The sequence below is a fragment of the Aptenodytes forsteri genome, unplaced genomic scaffold, assembly GCF_000699145.1.
Source record: "Aptenodytes forsteri isolate BGI_AS27 unplaced genomic scaffold, ASM69914v1 Scaffold53, whole genome shotgun sequence".
Classification (NCBI taxonomy): Eukaryota; Metazoa; Chordata; class Aves; order Sphenisciformes; family Spheniscidae; genus Aptenodytes; species Aptenodytes forsteri.
In genome coordinates, this window is record NW_008795909.1 from 11,958,314 (window position 1) to 11,971,810 (window position 13,497).

A 13,497-nucleotide genomic window follows, 5' to 3' on the forward strand; every position below is an offset into this window, starting at 1 on the left:
TCCCAAAGGAAAAAATTATCATCACATGGCGGACTCCTTAAATCACTAAAGAGATGAGACACGAGCCTTCCCGGTCTTCACCATCTTTCTTGACACTAATTAAGTAGTCTCGAGGCAAAACCTGCATCTCCCAGAAATGCGGGGAGGAAAGAAGAAGCAGAGCAAGTCCCCTGTGCTGTGCACCATCCCACACTACAGCCCCTTCCATTCCCAAAGGAAAAAATTATCATCGCATGGCGGACTCCTTAAATCACTAGATTTTAATAGCCATATAAACCCTCTGCATACAGCAATCTGTGGCATACGAGAAACCATATAGATACCTAACAACTTCTTCTGGCTTTTACCACATAAAACTATCAGCAATTTATTTTTTTTAGTCAACTCCTGTAGTAGAAACAATAACCAAGCCATTAACAGCAAATTTCTAATTTTCTAAAAGAACAATGTTTCTTCTCTCGAAAAGAGCAGAGAAGCTGACGGGGAGTTTCAGATATATGTACAGATTGGGGTACCTCAGAAAGACAGCAAGAAGATGGCTGTCAGCCCTGCAAGCGTGCGTACCTGGTCTGCAGGAGGGCTCTAGCAGCACCCGGTGTCAACCCCCGAGGAGGGCTGGGGGTGACTGAGGGGTGACGGCTGCCTGCTGCTTTGCCTTCGAGAGGACCACGCACCGCCTTGCCCTCCAGCAGCCATTCGTCCTGCTGAGACCAGGACCAGCCCTCTCGCCCTGGGACACGTGGCGAGGGACTGCACCCAGGGAGGTGCAGGATCTGCCCCCATACATCACCTTGCAGGCTGCAAAGCGTAGCTTGTCTGCATTGCCCATTTCTATCTATAATTTCACTCAGTCAGGAGCTATAAACCATCAAGAGGGCGCACAAGCACACTGTATGTTTCCACGCCACCACTCAGCGCCTCACAGGCGAGCTGTCCCCCTCCTCGACGCCCAGCGAGCTCAGGAGCCCGCACCCCCGCGCTATTCGCATACACAGCCCACTCCCACCCCTCACGCCTGGTTTCGGTGACGTCGGCATTCACAGAATTCATGGAATTCAATAAGAAAATTGTTATTTACATCAATGAGTTCAGCAGCACGACGTGATAGAAGAGCTGAGACAAGAGTTTGCCCGAGTTTGCTGACTCGCACCCTGCCCACGGGCTTATTGCTGACTCGGGCTCAGGGACTGAATCACTCTGGGAGTTTTCTATCCCTCCAGTTCGCACAACGGTGGCAAAGCTGCTGCCTGCACCCCGAGTTTTCACTTGCTATGTTCACCCTCAGGGGGAACCATCCCCTGGGCGAGGCGGGCTGCGCATGGGCGCTGTACCCTGGGCAATGTTAAGGCATTACATATACGCAAGAGCTGTTCGGGGATTTAAAAAAACCCACTCAAAGTGTAAACATTTTTGCACATACAGTCATTGGACTTCCACGCATGAAGTTTTCTGTTGTTTTCTGCATAAATCACGAGTTAAGGAGCTACACAAAGAGCACTCGAGCAGACGCCTGGAGCACTGGGGTTCTCTTACAGCACGGCAGCATGCAACGTGACGGACTCTAAGTAGTAGAAATATTGTAAGTCTCAGTCCAGGACGCTTCCTCCTTCCTACGTTTCTTATATAGTTTAGGTAAATGTCATTAACAACTACGTGCCGGTAACTCGGGTAAGATGGGCGGCTGCGTAAGAGCTTCAGCACGCTGCATGGCTAGCGCTTGGTGATTTCGGCTCGTTCCTACTTTACCTCTAAGTAGAAAAGGGAGAGATTCTGCTTCCGTTCCTGTATCTATGGAGGTTGCTCAATGACCCCTAGGTCGCTTTGCCGGTGGTGCTATAGGTTTAGGTATCAGTCATTCCGCCTTCCTCAGGGACTTTGGCACATTCACCCCGCCGATTCATACAAGATCCCTGAGAACTTATCAAAGCTGCAGTACTTTACAATTTAAAAGACCTGGCGTGGGCATTCGGCTCCCCGCCACGCTCACGCCTGCTTCTTTTTGTTGTCCATGCTGTGCAGCAGTGCCAGGAACTCCAGGATGAGGTTGGCTGTCTTGCGGGGCCGCTCCACCACCACCGAGTGCCCGCAGTTCTCCAGGATGTACATGTGGCAGTCTGGGATAGCGCTCGCTAAAACACTGGCTCCAGAAACATCCAGGACCTGGATGGCAGGGGAAAAAATAGTCACTCCCACGGGCAGAGCTAGGTTTTGCTGGCCACCGTAGAAACCCCACTGGAGCTGCCTTCGCAAGTCCAAGTGAGATGCTGAGCAGGGATGCGGACATGGTCCTTGTGATGGCAGCCCCATCACGTGGTACCCACGTCTGGGGACAGGGCAGGGAGGCTGCACGGTGCCAGTCTCAGTATGCTGCAGGGAACTCTCTTAGATGCTTTTTGGCTGCCAGCTCAGTGCAAAGGGGGCATTGCAAGCAAACGCTTGCACCTTTGCATTTGCACAGCCCTTCGCATGCCTGCAGCTTGCCTCCTTCCTCCCGCCACCCCCGCTCCTCCCTCCATAACCATCCCTACACAGAAACATGGAACAAGAGATGGAAGCCCCATGCCTCTGCCTCGCCGCCTGCCCACAGACAGCACATTTCTCCCCAGTTGCCAGGACAACTCTCTTTGCTGGCACTTTATTCCTCTTCCCAGCCCACGCCTGCTGTGGCGCTGGCACCTGCCCCCCCCCAACCCCCTTGCCCTCCCCAGCCCAGCTCTGCCCTCTCCTCCCTCTGGCCCTGCGCTGGCTGGCAGCTTTCCACCCATCACGCCGCCAAGCCCCCGTGTCCAAACCCACCGGGGATGGGGACACACGTGTGCCAGCTCGCTGCAGAGCAGCGCACAGCTCGGCAGCACAGCCCGTGCCGTGCTCCTGCGGGTGGACACGGGCAGAGATGGAGGCACGGTCCCACGGGGGAGGTGGAGGGGGCCGTGTACCTGGTCCTGCTTTCCCCAGATGACCTGCGTTGGTGCTTTGATCTTGCTCATGTTCTCGTGGAGAGAGTGCCTGGACTTTTCACCCGCGATTTCTAAAAACACTAGTGGGGGCAAGAAGAGAGTCAGTCCTATGCAAGAGGGATGCTTTGCCTTCTCTTCTCACAGAGGTCCCTGCGGGCCAGCCCTGCCAGCATCCCCTCGGTGGGAAACCCCAGGCAGGGGTGATAGGGAGAGACCCGATGGGCTGTCCTTGCACTGCCACCAAGCCCCGCTACAGAGAGATCCTCCTCCAAGCCTGTCTCCTCATAGGTATTACTATAACTTAATATTACTAAACATACTAATTAACCCAGCTGGGAGGGTGAGGGCGAAGCAGCAACCCCACCGCCCACGGGGGTGGCAGTGGGTTGCTACCAGCGACCAAGGTGCATCCCCAAATCTCTTAATCACATTGCCCCCTCCCACCCTCAAGCAAGGCAGCAGGGGGGTGCTGGGGTCAGGCGGCGTGCAGGGGACACGGGGGCTGAGGACAGCCTGTCCCCATGCCCCAGTGGTCTGCCTGGAAAGCCTGGCTAGAGGGGCTGCCGCCGCACACTTACGTTTCCGGTAAAAATCATTGTGTGGGATGCGAACGTCAACAAGGCCCTGGAGGATCTGCAGGGAGAGCAGAGGAGAGCTGCTGGGGGGGGATCCGTGCCCCACACAGGGCTGAGCGTGCCGGAGATCACCCCGTGCGCGGCAGGGGGCCGGGAGCATGCCCCCGCCACCCCAACATGCCCTGCGCAGCCTGGCCCCAGCGCGAGCTCCTTCCTAAGCACATCTGGCTGTTGCAACCATGCTTAAGTAACATGTATTTCAGCAACAAGTGGTTTTGTCTTTTATGATGCAAACCCGAATTTCTCCCCCAGGCCAGCTATCCACGGCCTGCTGCCGCCTCAGCCATGACTGTGCTTTTCTTCTTTCTTTTATTCTTTTGCCAACAAAAAAAAGGTCTTGGCGTTACCTTACATTTTTTTCTTACTCTACAATCTACTCATCTCAGACTTCCTAAGGAAAACCAGCTTAATGGCGAGCCCCTTGCCAAGTTCCTCTCGCCTGACAATGAGGTGATTAACATTTCCATCGCTTTTGCTTAAATAGCAACAAACAATCCCCCTCCAGGCCGGACAACAGCCGCCTTAGTTTTTTAATGCTTCCTGCCAGCCATATTTACTAAAAAACTGTTTGACACGCCAGCCTGCTGCCAAAGACCTCATGGGAGGAGGAATTTCAGCGGGCGCTGCCGGAGGGAGCTGGGAAAAGTGGGTTTGAAGGGAAAGTGCTGGAAAGGTGCTGGGAGCAGGGCCGGGGGTGTCCCGCCTGGGTGATGGGGGGATAGCAGCACTGCCTCCGCTCCCGGCATCGCCTCGGCTGCTGCCACGCAGGCTTGGGGAGAAGCAAACCTGCCCCCCCCATCTGTGGCCCCCTTTCCTGGGTGCCGCAGCCAGCCCAGGCTCCTCACCTGCTGTGGCACCTTGAAGCGAACGTAGGAGCAAAGCTTCAGCATATCTGCCATCTCCTCGGGAGTCGAGGGAATTAAAGGGATCCTGTCGATGCGTTCAGACTCTTGCAGCTCCCGGAGCTGCTTAATGAACTTGCTGTCGGTGGTACTCGGCAGGCCTGGGTCGAACGAGAAGGGGGGCACAAGCTAAAACCTGGATGAGACCTCAACAGGCCTAGTGACAGAGCATTGCTGTATTGACCTCCATCATCCCTGCCTCTGGCCTGCTGCTTGCTCAATCATTAAAAAAAAAAAAAAAAAGCAGAGGGGGAGAATAAAATCTGTACATACAGCAGCCTTAATATGTACCCAGAGATACCCCAGCCTCCTCCTGCTCCAGGGCTTGACACCACCGAGCCCCGTGGGCTGACGCAACACGAGGTGTGTTCCCTGTAGACAGGCATGAATGCTTCGGCAAAAGCTATAGTGTTTATTTTTATGTGGACAGCGGATGCAAATATTAGTGCCCGTGCCCAGCCTGCCACAGAAGAGGGTTGGACAGAAAGTTTCAGAAGCTCCATGCGCATGCACCACTACGGGGAAAAATCCCCCAGCGGCTTAACCCCAAACCTCTCTGCAGCCACCACACAGAGGTTTCACATCCAGAAACACCCGGAGAGTCAGCCGACACCTCTCCCAGAGAGGAGGGGGAATTTTGCCGCCCCCAGAACCTGGTAGCTAGGTAACAGTCGCTTTGCTTCATTACTTATTGCTTATCTGGGAGCCAATTTCCTTGCGTGGGAGGGGGAAGGAGCTGCTATAACAACCGGGATGCAGCAAAGCCCTCCCCGGCAGAGAAGCTCCCTGCCAAACCCCCGTGCCTCCTGTCGCATGTCATGCCCAGGCTCCACCGAGCCCCCCAGCCAAGGGCACAATGGAGATGGAGGGGTGCTGCATGGGCACAGAGACACCCTGTTGACCTGCACCCATCCCCGAAGCGCTCTTCCTGCTTGGAGCACCCAAACAGGGGAGCACCTAAACGTGGGAGGACGGAGCTCTCCAGCTCCCGAAGCCCCAGCCCTCCGGCACACTGGGGGTCTCAAGCAGCCAGGCTGGGGAGGCTTTTCCCATTGCTGCCTGGGTTGCACCTCCAGAACCGAGAGGCTACAGATGTGCCACATAAAACAGCTGCCACCCCAAGGGGAAACGCATTTTCTTCCAGAGCAGGACTTGTCCCATTTGCCCTAGTCCCAGCTCTAACCACAGCATAGCGTGGCAAACTCCAAAGCCTTGGAGAAGAGCAGTCAGGACAAGGCTGTGATTTCCTCCCATGCCCTGCCAGAGATTTTCAGACTGTACATACAAATGATTTCAAAATGCTTTGCACTAAAAGCCTATTTTGCTCCCAGCGCTGCTCTGGGCTTTTGCACCAGCTCCTGCTTGCCCTCTCCCCATCTCACATCCCCTGCATTGCCCACCTGCAGGACAGATGAGGGTCAGGCTGCAAATGTCTTCTGGGTACTGGGCAGCATAGACGCCGGCAACGTTTCCCCCCATGGAAGTGCCAACCAGATGAAACGGCTTTCTGTTCAGCTTGATGCACTCCACGAACTGGCAGGGGAGCAGAAGGAGCGTTGTTAGGGGAGAGGAAGCAACCGCATGGGGTCATTAGAGAAATTCAACAGAAAAGCTTGAGGTTGGTGGCTCTGGCTGCCTGGGAAGGGAGGGAGCGGGGCTGCATGAGGCAGGGCCCATGGGGCTTAGCATCCCTCATGTCCCTGCATCCCTCTGCAGAAGCGATGCAATACTGGGGCATTACCTGGTGTATTCTCTTAGCTTGCCCACTAATGGAGTAATCGTCCAAGGCTGAGCGGGTCGTGCCCTCGTGCCCGGGCATGTCAACACACACCAAGTGCAGGTTCTTTGGCAGGAACTGCAGAAACAAACCAGGGGCGGTTATGGCGCAGGGGAACTGCTGCAAAGCCCAGGGATGGAAACTGGTGACCACAGGTGGGAGCGGGGAGGTCGCTCTCCTCCCAGCAGCCCTGGTTACTCGTGCACCAGAATAAATCAGCTCATGTACCAAGGATGTCATGATGAGAAACCATGGCCAAGACTCGCTTCTCATGGAGGAGGCAGGTACGTACTGCTCTTCCCCTGCAGCTCTGCATGTCATAGGGATGAAAAGGATCCAACAAGCAACAAGCACAGAGCTAAGGAGGGTATTTCTAGCACGTTACAGCAATCATCACATCCCATGCATGCAACCGTTGGGTCCCCACACCACCCTCAAGCCCAGGACCATCGATTCTCACTAAGTAGCAACATGATAGAAATGGAGTCCCACCTTGACTATTGACAGCCACATGTCTTTGTGAGCTGAGAACCCATGTAACATCAGGATGGATGGTCGGTATCCAGGTCTCCCTCTATAGGAATAACAAAACTGATAGTCATCGTAGTTGGCATATCTAACCTGCATACCCAAGGCTCGGCGCCAGTACCTGGAAAGAAGGAGAAAACAACACCAGTGAGCGAGGCAAGACCAGGGCCCAGTGGCAATATAAGCCAGGTGACAGGTCCAAACTGAGCTGCAGATTCGCTAGTTTGGTAAGGCCAGTTAGGTTGGGCTCACACCGGTGCCATCATGGCACTAACTGGGACTAATTCTGAGCATCTGGTCCCTGGACCAGACCCTGTGCTTACATGTGATCCCTTACATGTGTAGTACTGGCAGCTGGCTATTCATGGCTGCACTGCAGATGACTTGTGGAGACACTCTATTTGTTAAAAACTTCAAAAAAGACCACAAATAACTAATCTGGCAATGGAAATGGGCCAAAATAACAACTCTAAAACTGAAAACACCCCAATGTTGGTATGAGGAGAGAGGCTCAAGAGAGAAAGGTAGAACACATTGCAAGGCAGCATGCAGGACAGGCAGGCCTTGTTCCAGGTGGGTAAGGTGGATCTGTCAGGGGTTTATTTGGGCACAGCCTTGCAGCCCTGCAGCCATGGGATAACATCACCCCACAGACAAGCATACCGATCCCAGCCAAAACACCTGCATCACCAGGAGCACCACAGAAACCCGGTTCCCATATGCCAATTAGACAATCTTTAAAAATGTGTTTACACACACACGAAGGACTGGAGAGTACTGTCCTTACACAGGGTCAAACACCCCAGAAGACACCGGGCTAACTCCAAGGAAACCTAGGTTATTCCTCCAAAAGCAAGAAGACAGACAGCTGCTGCCAGTGCACGCTTGCAGCCTGCTCAAAGAGGATGCAGTGAAACTGCCAGCCAGAGGGGACCTGGGCAGAGATTATCAGTGACACTTTGGACACATGATGTGTACGTGCAGTCCAAGGTGGAGGAGCAGGCATGCTTTCTCTGCATTTCCCCTATGATCAGACGTAACCCTTGTCAGGACAACTACCGGGCTACTCCTGATGGCCAAGATACTGGCAAATACTTTTATACATGATATCAGAATTTATTTGAGACAAAAAAGCAGGTCACCAACACTGCTGGGCTGTCCTAGCTCTCTGCCCACTCAAAGCTTATGCATAGTGCAATCCTCTTTTAGCATAATCCCTTTTTGGAGGGAGTTAGTGGGACTTAAGCAGCATCTCGGTTCTATGCTGGTCCTACAAGGAGAGGTGAATTTCTCCCTGAATAAGTGTCTTAAGAGTCCTCGCCTCAGAGGCACCAGTGTAAACTACCGATGGGAAAGATGATAATATTTTTAGCAACTGATCCTGATGGATCAATTCAGCAGAAGGCAAAATAATCTGTGCAAAGCTGAACTGATCCCTCGCAAGGTGCTAACACACTTAGCAGCAGCTAAACTGATTAACCCCTGGCAGCAGAGCAGGCAGAGCAGGTAGGCTCTGCGGCCGGGGTCAGTGGGGCAGCCCCAGATGTCACGCCTGGCAGGAAGGCACATTAACTGCAGGGGAGGGAGCAAGGCCATCAGTGACGGGGCTCCTGCATGACCCTTGGCCGCGCTGGCTGAGGACACGCAGACCAGCAGTGAGGGGGGCAGTGAGTGGTGGGAGAAGGGAGAAGCGTCCCTGGGGACCTCCTGGGGACTTCCTAGGAGCTGTGCCACAAAGCTGGAGCCGCATTGGGCTGAAAGCAGGGGGCAGCATGGCATGCTGCCTGCCCACTCTCCTGCCGAAGCGTCCCGGGGACCTCCTGGGGACTTCCTAGGAGCTGTGCCACAAAGCTGGAGCCGCATTGGGCTGAAAGCAGGGGGCAGCATGGCATGCTGCCTGCCCACTCTCCTGCCTCTGCTGATGGGGAAACAACGATTTCGCCACAAAAAAAGCCAACTCGGAAAGAAGCAAATAGGAAAGGAAGAGTAAAGGGCAAACCCGCTCTTCTCGCCCGCTGTCCCTAAGAAACGAGGTGCCCATGAAACACAGAGCATTGCAGTCACTCCTGCAAGATGCCAATGCTACCAGAAACACTGAGAGAGAGATGAGGGCACTCACCCTTCAAAAGAAAACAGCCCTGCTGATCTCTGCTCACATGCTCCGTCCCTCAGCCGAACACAGACCGACCTACCCACGGTGCATTTTCACTCAGCCCCTAATTTACAACCCCGAAGGACAAGGAGGCAGGGTCTTCTCTACCTCCCGCTCAACCTGGCTCCTCAAAGCTCCCCGGCATCAGCCCCTTCTGCCTCCTTTGTCCTGTCCTGCTACCCCTGCCCACATCCCTCTGAAGGCTTCACCCTGAACACACTCACTCTGCTCTGGCATGGCAGCATTTCTCCGCTGATCCTCCTCTGAACCTGAGCCCATCAGGGTCCTCCCTGGCTTCCACCAGCCGCTCGTATGTCCAAAGGAAAAAAAACCCCTTTGACTGACAAACCCGGTACTGACTGGACCTGTCCCCGGGCACCAGCCCTGACATCCCCAGGGCAGGAGGCTGTCATACCGCCTGCTGTCCTTTGCAGAGCGACGTTTGGCCTTGCAGGTCCCCAGGCGATGCACAATGGGAATAAATTCTCTCCCGTGCCGATCCAGTCACTGGGGTTTTCATCCCATCCCCCCTCCTCTCTGTCAGTCCCCAGATGCTGTGATTAAAAGGTTGCTAATAAATGTGCCGTTAGAAAAACAGGCTTCATCACGCTGCTGCGTCTGAGTGCTGGGGTGGGTTAACGTCCTTCTCTCACAGGAGGTCACTTTGATTTGGAAACACCCCGTGAGCAAAACTGCAGGAGCCACCATCTGCCAGCAGCACGTGAGGGCAGCCTGCCGCGCTGCCTGCTGCTGCCCGCGCAGGGTGATGAGACGCCGACCCGACTTCTGAAGGGAGCGTTATTCCAGCTTTCCTCTGCAACAAACCCAGACAGGAAAGCCGCCAGTGTGCTTATCACTATTTCCAGGGACAGACAAGGACTGAGGAATGTAGTGCCTGCCTGCTGTTAATCGGAAAGGACAAGATGCAAGGGGGTAAGGAAAAGCATCACTCCATCTTCTCTGATGCTCCAATCCAGAAGAGAGGGAGAGAATGAGAAAAGCCTCGTCTGTAACTACTAGCAAGAGAAAAGTCCCTGTCTGCTGAGCAGGCTGGTAACCAGGAGGGAGCACATGAGCCCAGGGAGCCGTGGCAGAGCTGAGGACACCCACGTCGACAGCTGCATTGAGGAGGCAGGAGGTCACCAGCCTGCTGGGGCTGCCAGCCTGGGGGATGGGCAGCAACGGCGATGCTTTTCCCAGCTGCAGTCCCGTCCTTGGGGGAAACAACCCAGAAAGGTTCGGAGATGTCCCGCAGCCCAGCTGAGGCTGCCCCAACAGACATAAGCCTCAGCAGCCAAAAAGCAATAAGAATATGCCATTTTCTTCTTCCAGAGATGCTTGAACATACACACAGCTGGTATGCCCCTGGAAAACCCCACCTTACCTGCTCCTATCACCATCACGGGCAGGAACACCCACCTCTGTCCGCATCGTCTTGCTGCCCACCAGCTCTTTGTGCACCTGTGTGTGTGCGAGGGTGCAGGGACCTGCTAGGCACCAGCAGTGATTCCACCCCTGCGCTAAAATGAGAGCAGCCGGGCTAATGAACTCACCAGTAGTAGATGCGGATGAGCGCTGAGGGCCAGAGGAGGAAGGAGGCCACAAAGGCCAGGATGGGGATGGCCAGGGTGCCGCCGGCGATGACAAACATGTTCAGCACATCCAGGTCCATGCTGCTGTTCACCGCCCGGCCTCACCTGCCCACATTTAGGGAAGGATCAGAGGTTAAACACCAGAAACGATGACAAGTGGATGCTAAATGACATCTCTGCTGCCAGGGAAAGAGGAAAGCAGCTCTGCGAGAGGCAAAGGATACTGCTCAGGAGCACAGGAAAGTCTCTTTCAGTTTTAAAACTAGATTATTTCTTCTGGCTCCTTAATGGATCTAATTATGATGTTATCCTCTCAGGAGAGCACATCTCAAATGGGCAATGAGCCTCCTAACAGGCACGGACCACGTCCTGAGCAATGGGGTGCGACGTGGCCCTTGGGACACTTTGCAGACAGGGGAAGCACAGCCCTCCCCGCGATGGGTGCAGGCAGCCTTTCCCCCCTGATGGGTGCAGGCAGGGCTGCCTTAACACAGGCTCCACGTTGCTTTTCAGAGGCGGGCGTCCAGCTTCAGCTCCCCTCCCGCTGCCCGATCCCAAAATCCCCAGCACACAACCACTGACCTAGAATTGATGGCTTGAGCCCGGCTCTCATTACTGCTCCGCACAGGCACCAACTAATCAAGGGAGCAGAGCCTATTAATGGGCTTGGGAACTGAAGGAAACAACCTGGCAGGGTGCTCTCTGGCGACCAGCCCTTATCTGAGACAAATTCATCCCTGTCCCCACATCCTTGCTCCTGCCCTGCGGGCATTTTGCACTGGCTGTCGATCACAAGTCCCATCCTGGCTCCCGAGCACCCTTCGGACAAATCTCAGGGGCAGCAGGTGGAGGACACAGGGGGCAAGGGCGAGCTTTCACGCAACGCCATACTTGTCCCTGAACTCACCCCACCACAGGCAGCCAGGATATATTTTTCTCATTAAGAGATTAAACCCCGTCGCACACACATCTCCTCTAATTCCCGCTGCTAACCAACTTATGTCTTGCCCTTTCCTTAGCGCTAGCTCTTTTGTCACACATTTCTAAAATGAGATGTTTCCAGTGCCTGCTCTCCCCCCATCATCACCACCACATTTCTCCGTGCCAGGACAGGCAGATTTATTTCTGTTTCCTGCAAGACTCACGGCAGTATGTGGTGTGTTGTATGTTATGCTGTGAAACAGGAACTGAATCGCCACAGTCACATCCTCTCCCCCTCCAACGCCGTCACACTGGATCACATCAAACGCCCACATTACACATGACCAAGAAAAATGGTTTACAGAACCTCTGAAGCAACAGCCAGGTTTGCTCTCTTGCCCCAGGGAAAATAGGAATAACTGAAATTTGAGGAATACTGTAAATATTTCCACCAGGCACTTCCTTAACAAAGCTAAACCTCATTTCCTTCTTCAAGCCTCAACACGCCATTACTCGTTTAATTAACATGTTGTAGAAAGATCTTTGATCTCTGCACAGCTTGTTCATAGATAAACACTTTGTGCAACAGATAAACCGTGTACGTGAGAGCAGGGCTGCACGGGAGCCCACCTGAGAGCACTTGCTGCCTTTCGCTATGTCACTAAAACAGAGAAGAAATTAAGCACAGAAAATTGCCATCATCCCCATCGGCAACCCGTAACAAGAGAAGGCTGCAGCTAGGAGAAAGCACGGGAAAAGCGCGTGGTGGTGGGAGCCCCTGCACTCCCCGGCGTGGGGTCACTGCCTCTGCCACCTCCGCTGCTCTTGCAAAGCAAAACAAGAAGGAGAAAGCCTTTAAAAAGCACAGCTTACTTTGCAGAGATCCCCTCCTCCTCTCGGCACAGGTTCTGCTCTCTGTGGGTAGCGGCGGTGTCTGAAAACGCTGTTGGAAGAGGAAAAAAAAAGGTTAAAATCATACTCCTCCTTTTTTTCCCTCCTTTCAGACTTGGTAGCCAGGCAAGACAGCGAGTTTGGGGTATTTAAGCCACCAGCTTCCCTTCAAGATGGCTCATTTTTGCCTTCTGACCAACCTTTCCCCTGTTTATGTAAATACGGTCTTTTGTACAATAAAGCCAAACAAGGGCACTTGTTCCAAGGAGGAACAAAGTGCAAGCTGCCATCGGAGATGAAGTGAAAGCCAGCGCGGCGCTGCGGGGAGAGCTGACGCCAGCAGCCCCCAACACGGCAGGGCTGTGCGGCACCCAGAGAAACAGGGCTCATGGTTGCGCTTTGGGTGATTACAGCTATTAGAACAAAGCCAGCTAAGCTGCTTCCCATCCCCTTCCTCTTTGTCTTAAATGTAATTTTCCAAGAGCTCTCAGTGCCCTCCCCGAGCCTTCCCTGTGCGAGTCAGGCTGAAGCGTAGCACAGCCGCAGGAAATTACTGGAGAGGCAGGAAAACGCTGACCTGAACTTGCCGGCAGCTTTTGGCCACGGAAATTCAAGCTGGAGGTGCAGCAGGAACAGCGGAGCCACGCCGCATGAGCACCCGGGGCTGCTTTGAGCCAGAAAATCCCCGAGAGAGCCCCCCTGCCGTGGCTGCGGGGCCAGGGGTGCCCCAGGGGGCTCCCAGCCCCATTGTGACTGGAGCGTTTGGGCAGGGCCATGGCAGCCACCACTCACCGTGTGAGCCCCGGCGCCCAATGCCAGCCATATACACACACAGCAAGCTCCACTCGGGGCCCCTGCCAGACATGGGTGCCTAGCGGGGGAGGATGCTCAGGGAGCCCCGCAGCGCGGCCAAGCCTCCTTCTCCATGGGCAGAGCATCGCCACCAATTTCTATGGTTACCCCTGATGGAGGCAGCAGGAAGGGAAACACTAGCAGGCTCAGCTCCATGGTTGCACCCTGGCCCCCAGCACCCCCAGCCCCATAAAACCACCCCTGCACCCAACAGTGCTGCGGGGACACTGGCTCCCCAAAGCCACGTGGGAGCACCTGCGGTGTCAACCCCCTGTGATGGTGCTTTGCCC

General features: G+C 54.5%; 1 protein-coding gene across 1 annotated transcript; it reads right to left on the bottom strand.

Annotated features, from left to right (window-relative positions):
* Positions 1 to 260: 260 nt before the first annotated feature.
* ABHD6 (abhydrolase domain containing 6) lies at positions 261 to 12,522 on the bottom strand. Its single transcript, XM_009284456.2, has 9 exons — positions 12,338 to 12,522; positions 10,505 to 10,648; positions 6,764 to 6,920; positions 6,236 to 6,349; positions 5,895 to 6,027; positions 4,438 to 4,595; positions 3,536 to 3,590; positions 2,937 to 3,037; positions 261 to 2,160 (listed from the first exon to the last, which is right to left on the bottom strand). Exons 2-9 carry the CDS (start codon positions 10,621 to 10,623, stop codon positions 1,984 to 1,986), a joined length of 1,014 nt encoding a protein of 337 aa, XP_009282731.1. The 5' UTR covers positions 10,624 to 10,648; positions 12,338 to 12,522; the 3' UTR covers positions 261 to 1,983.
* Positions 12,523 to 13,497: the final 975 nt, after the last annotated feature.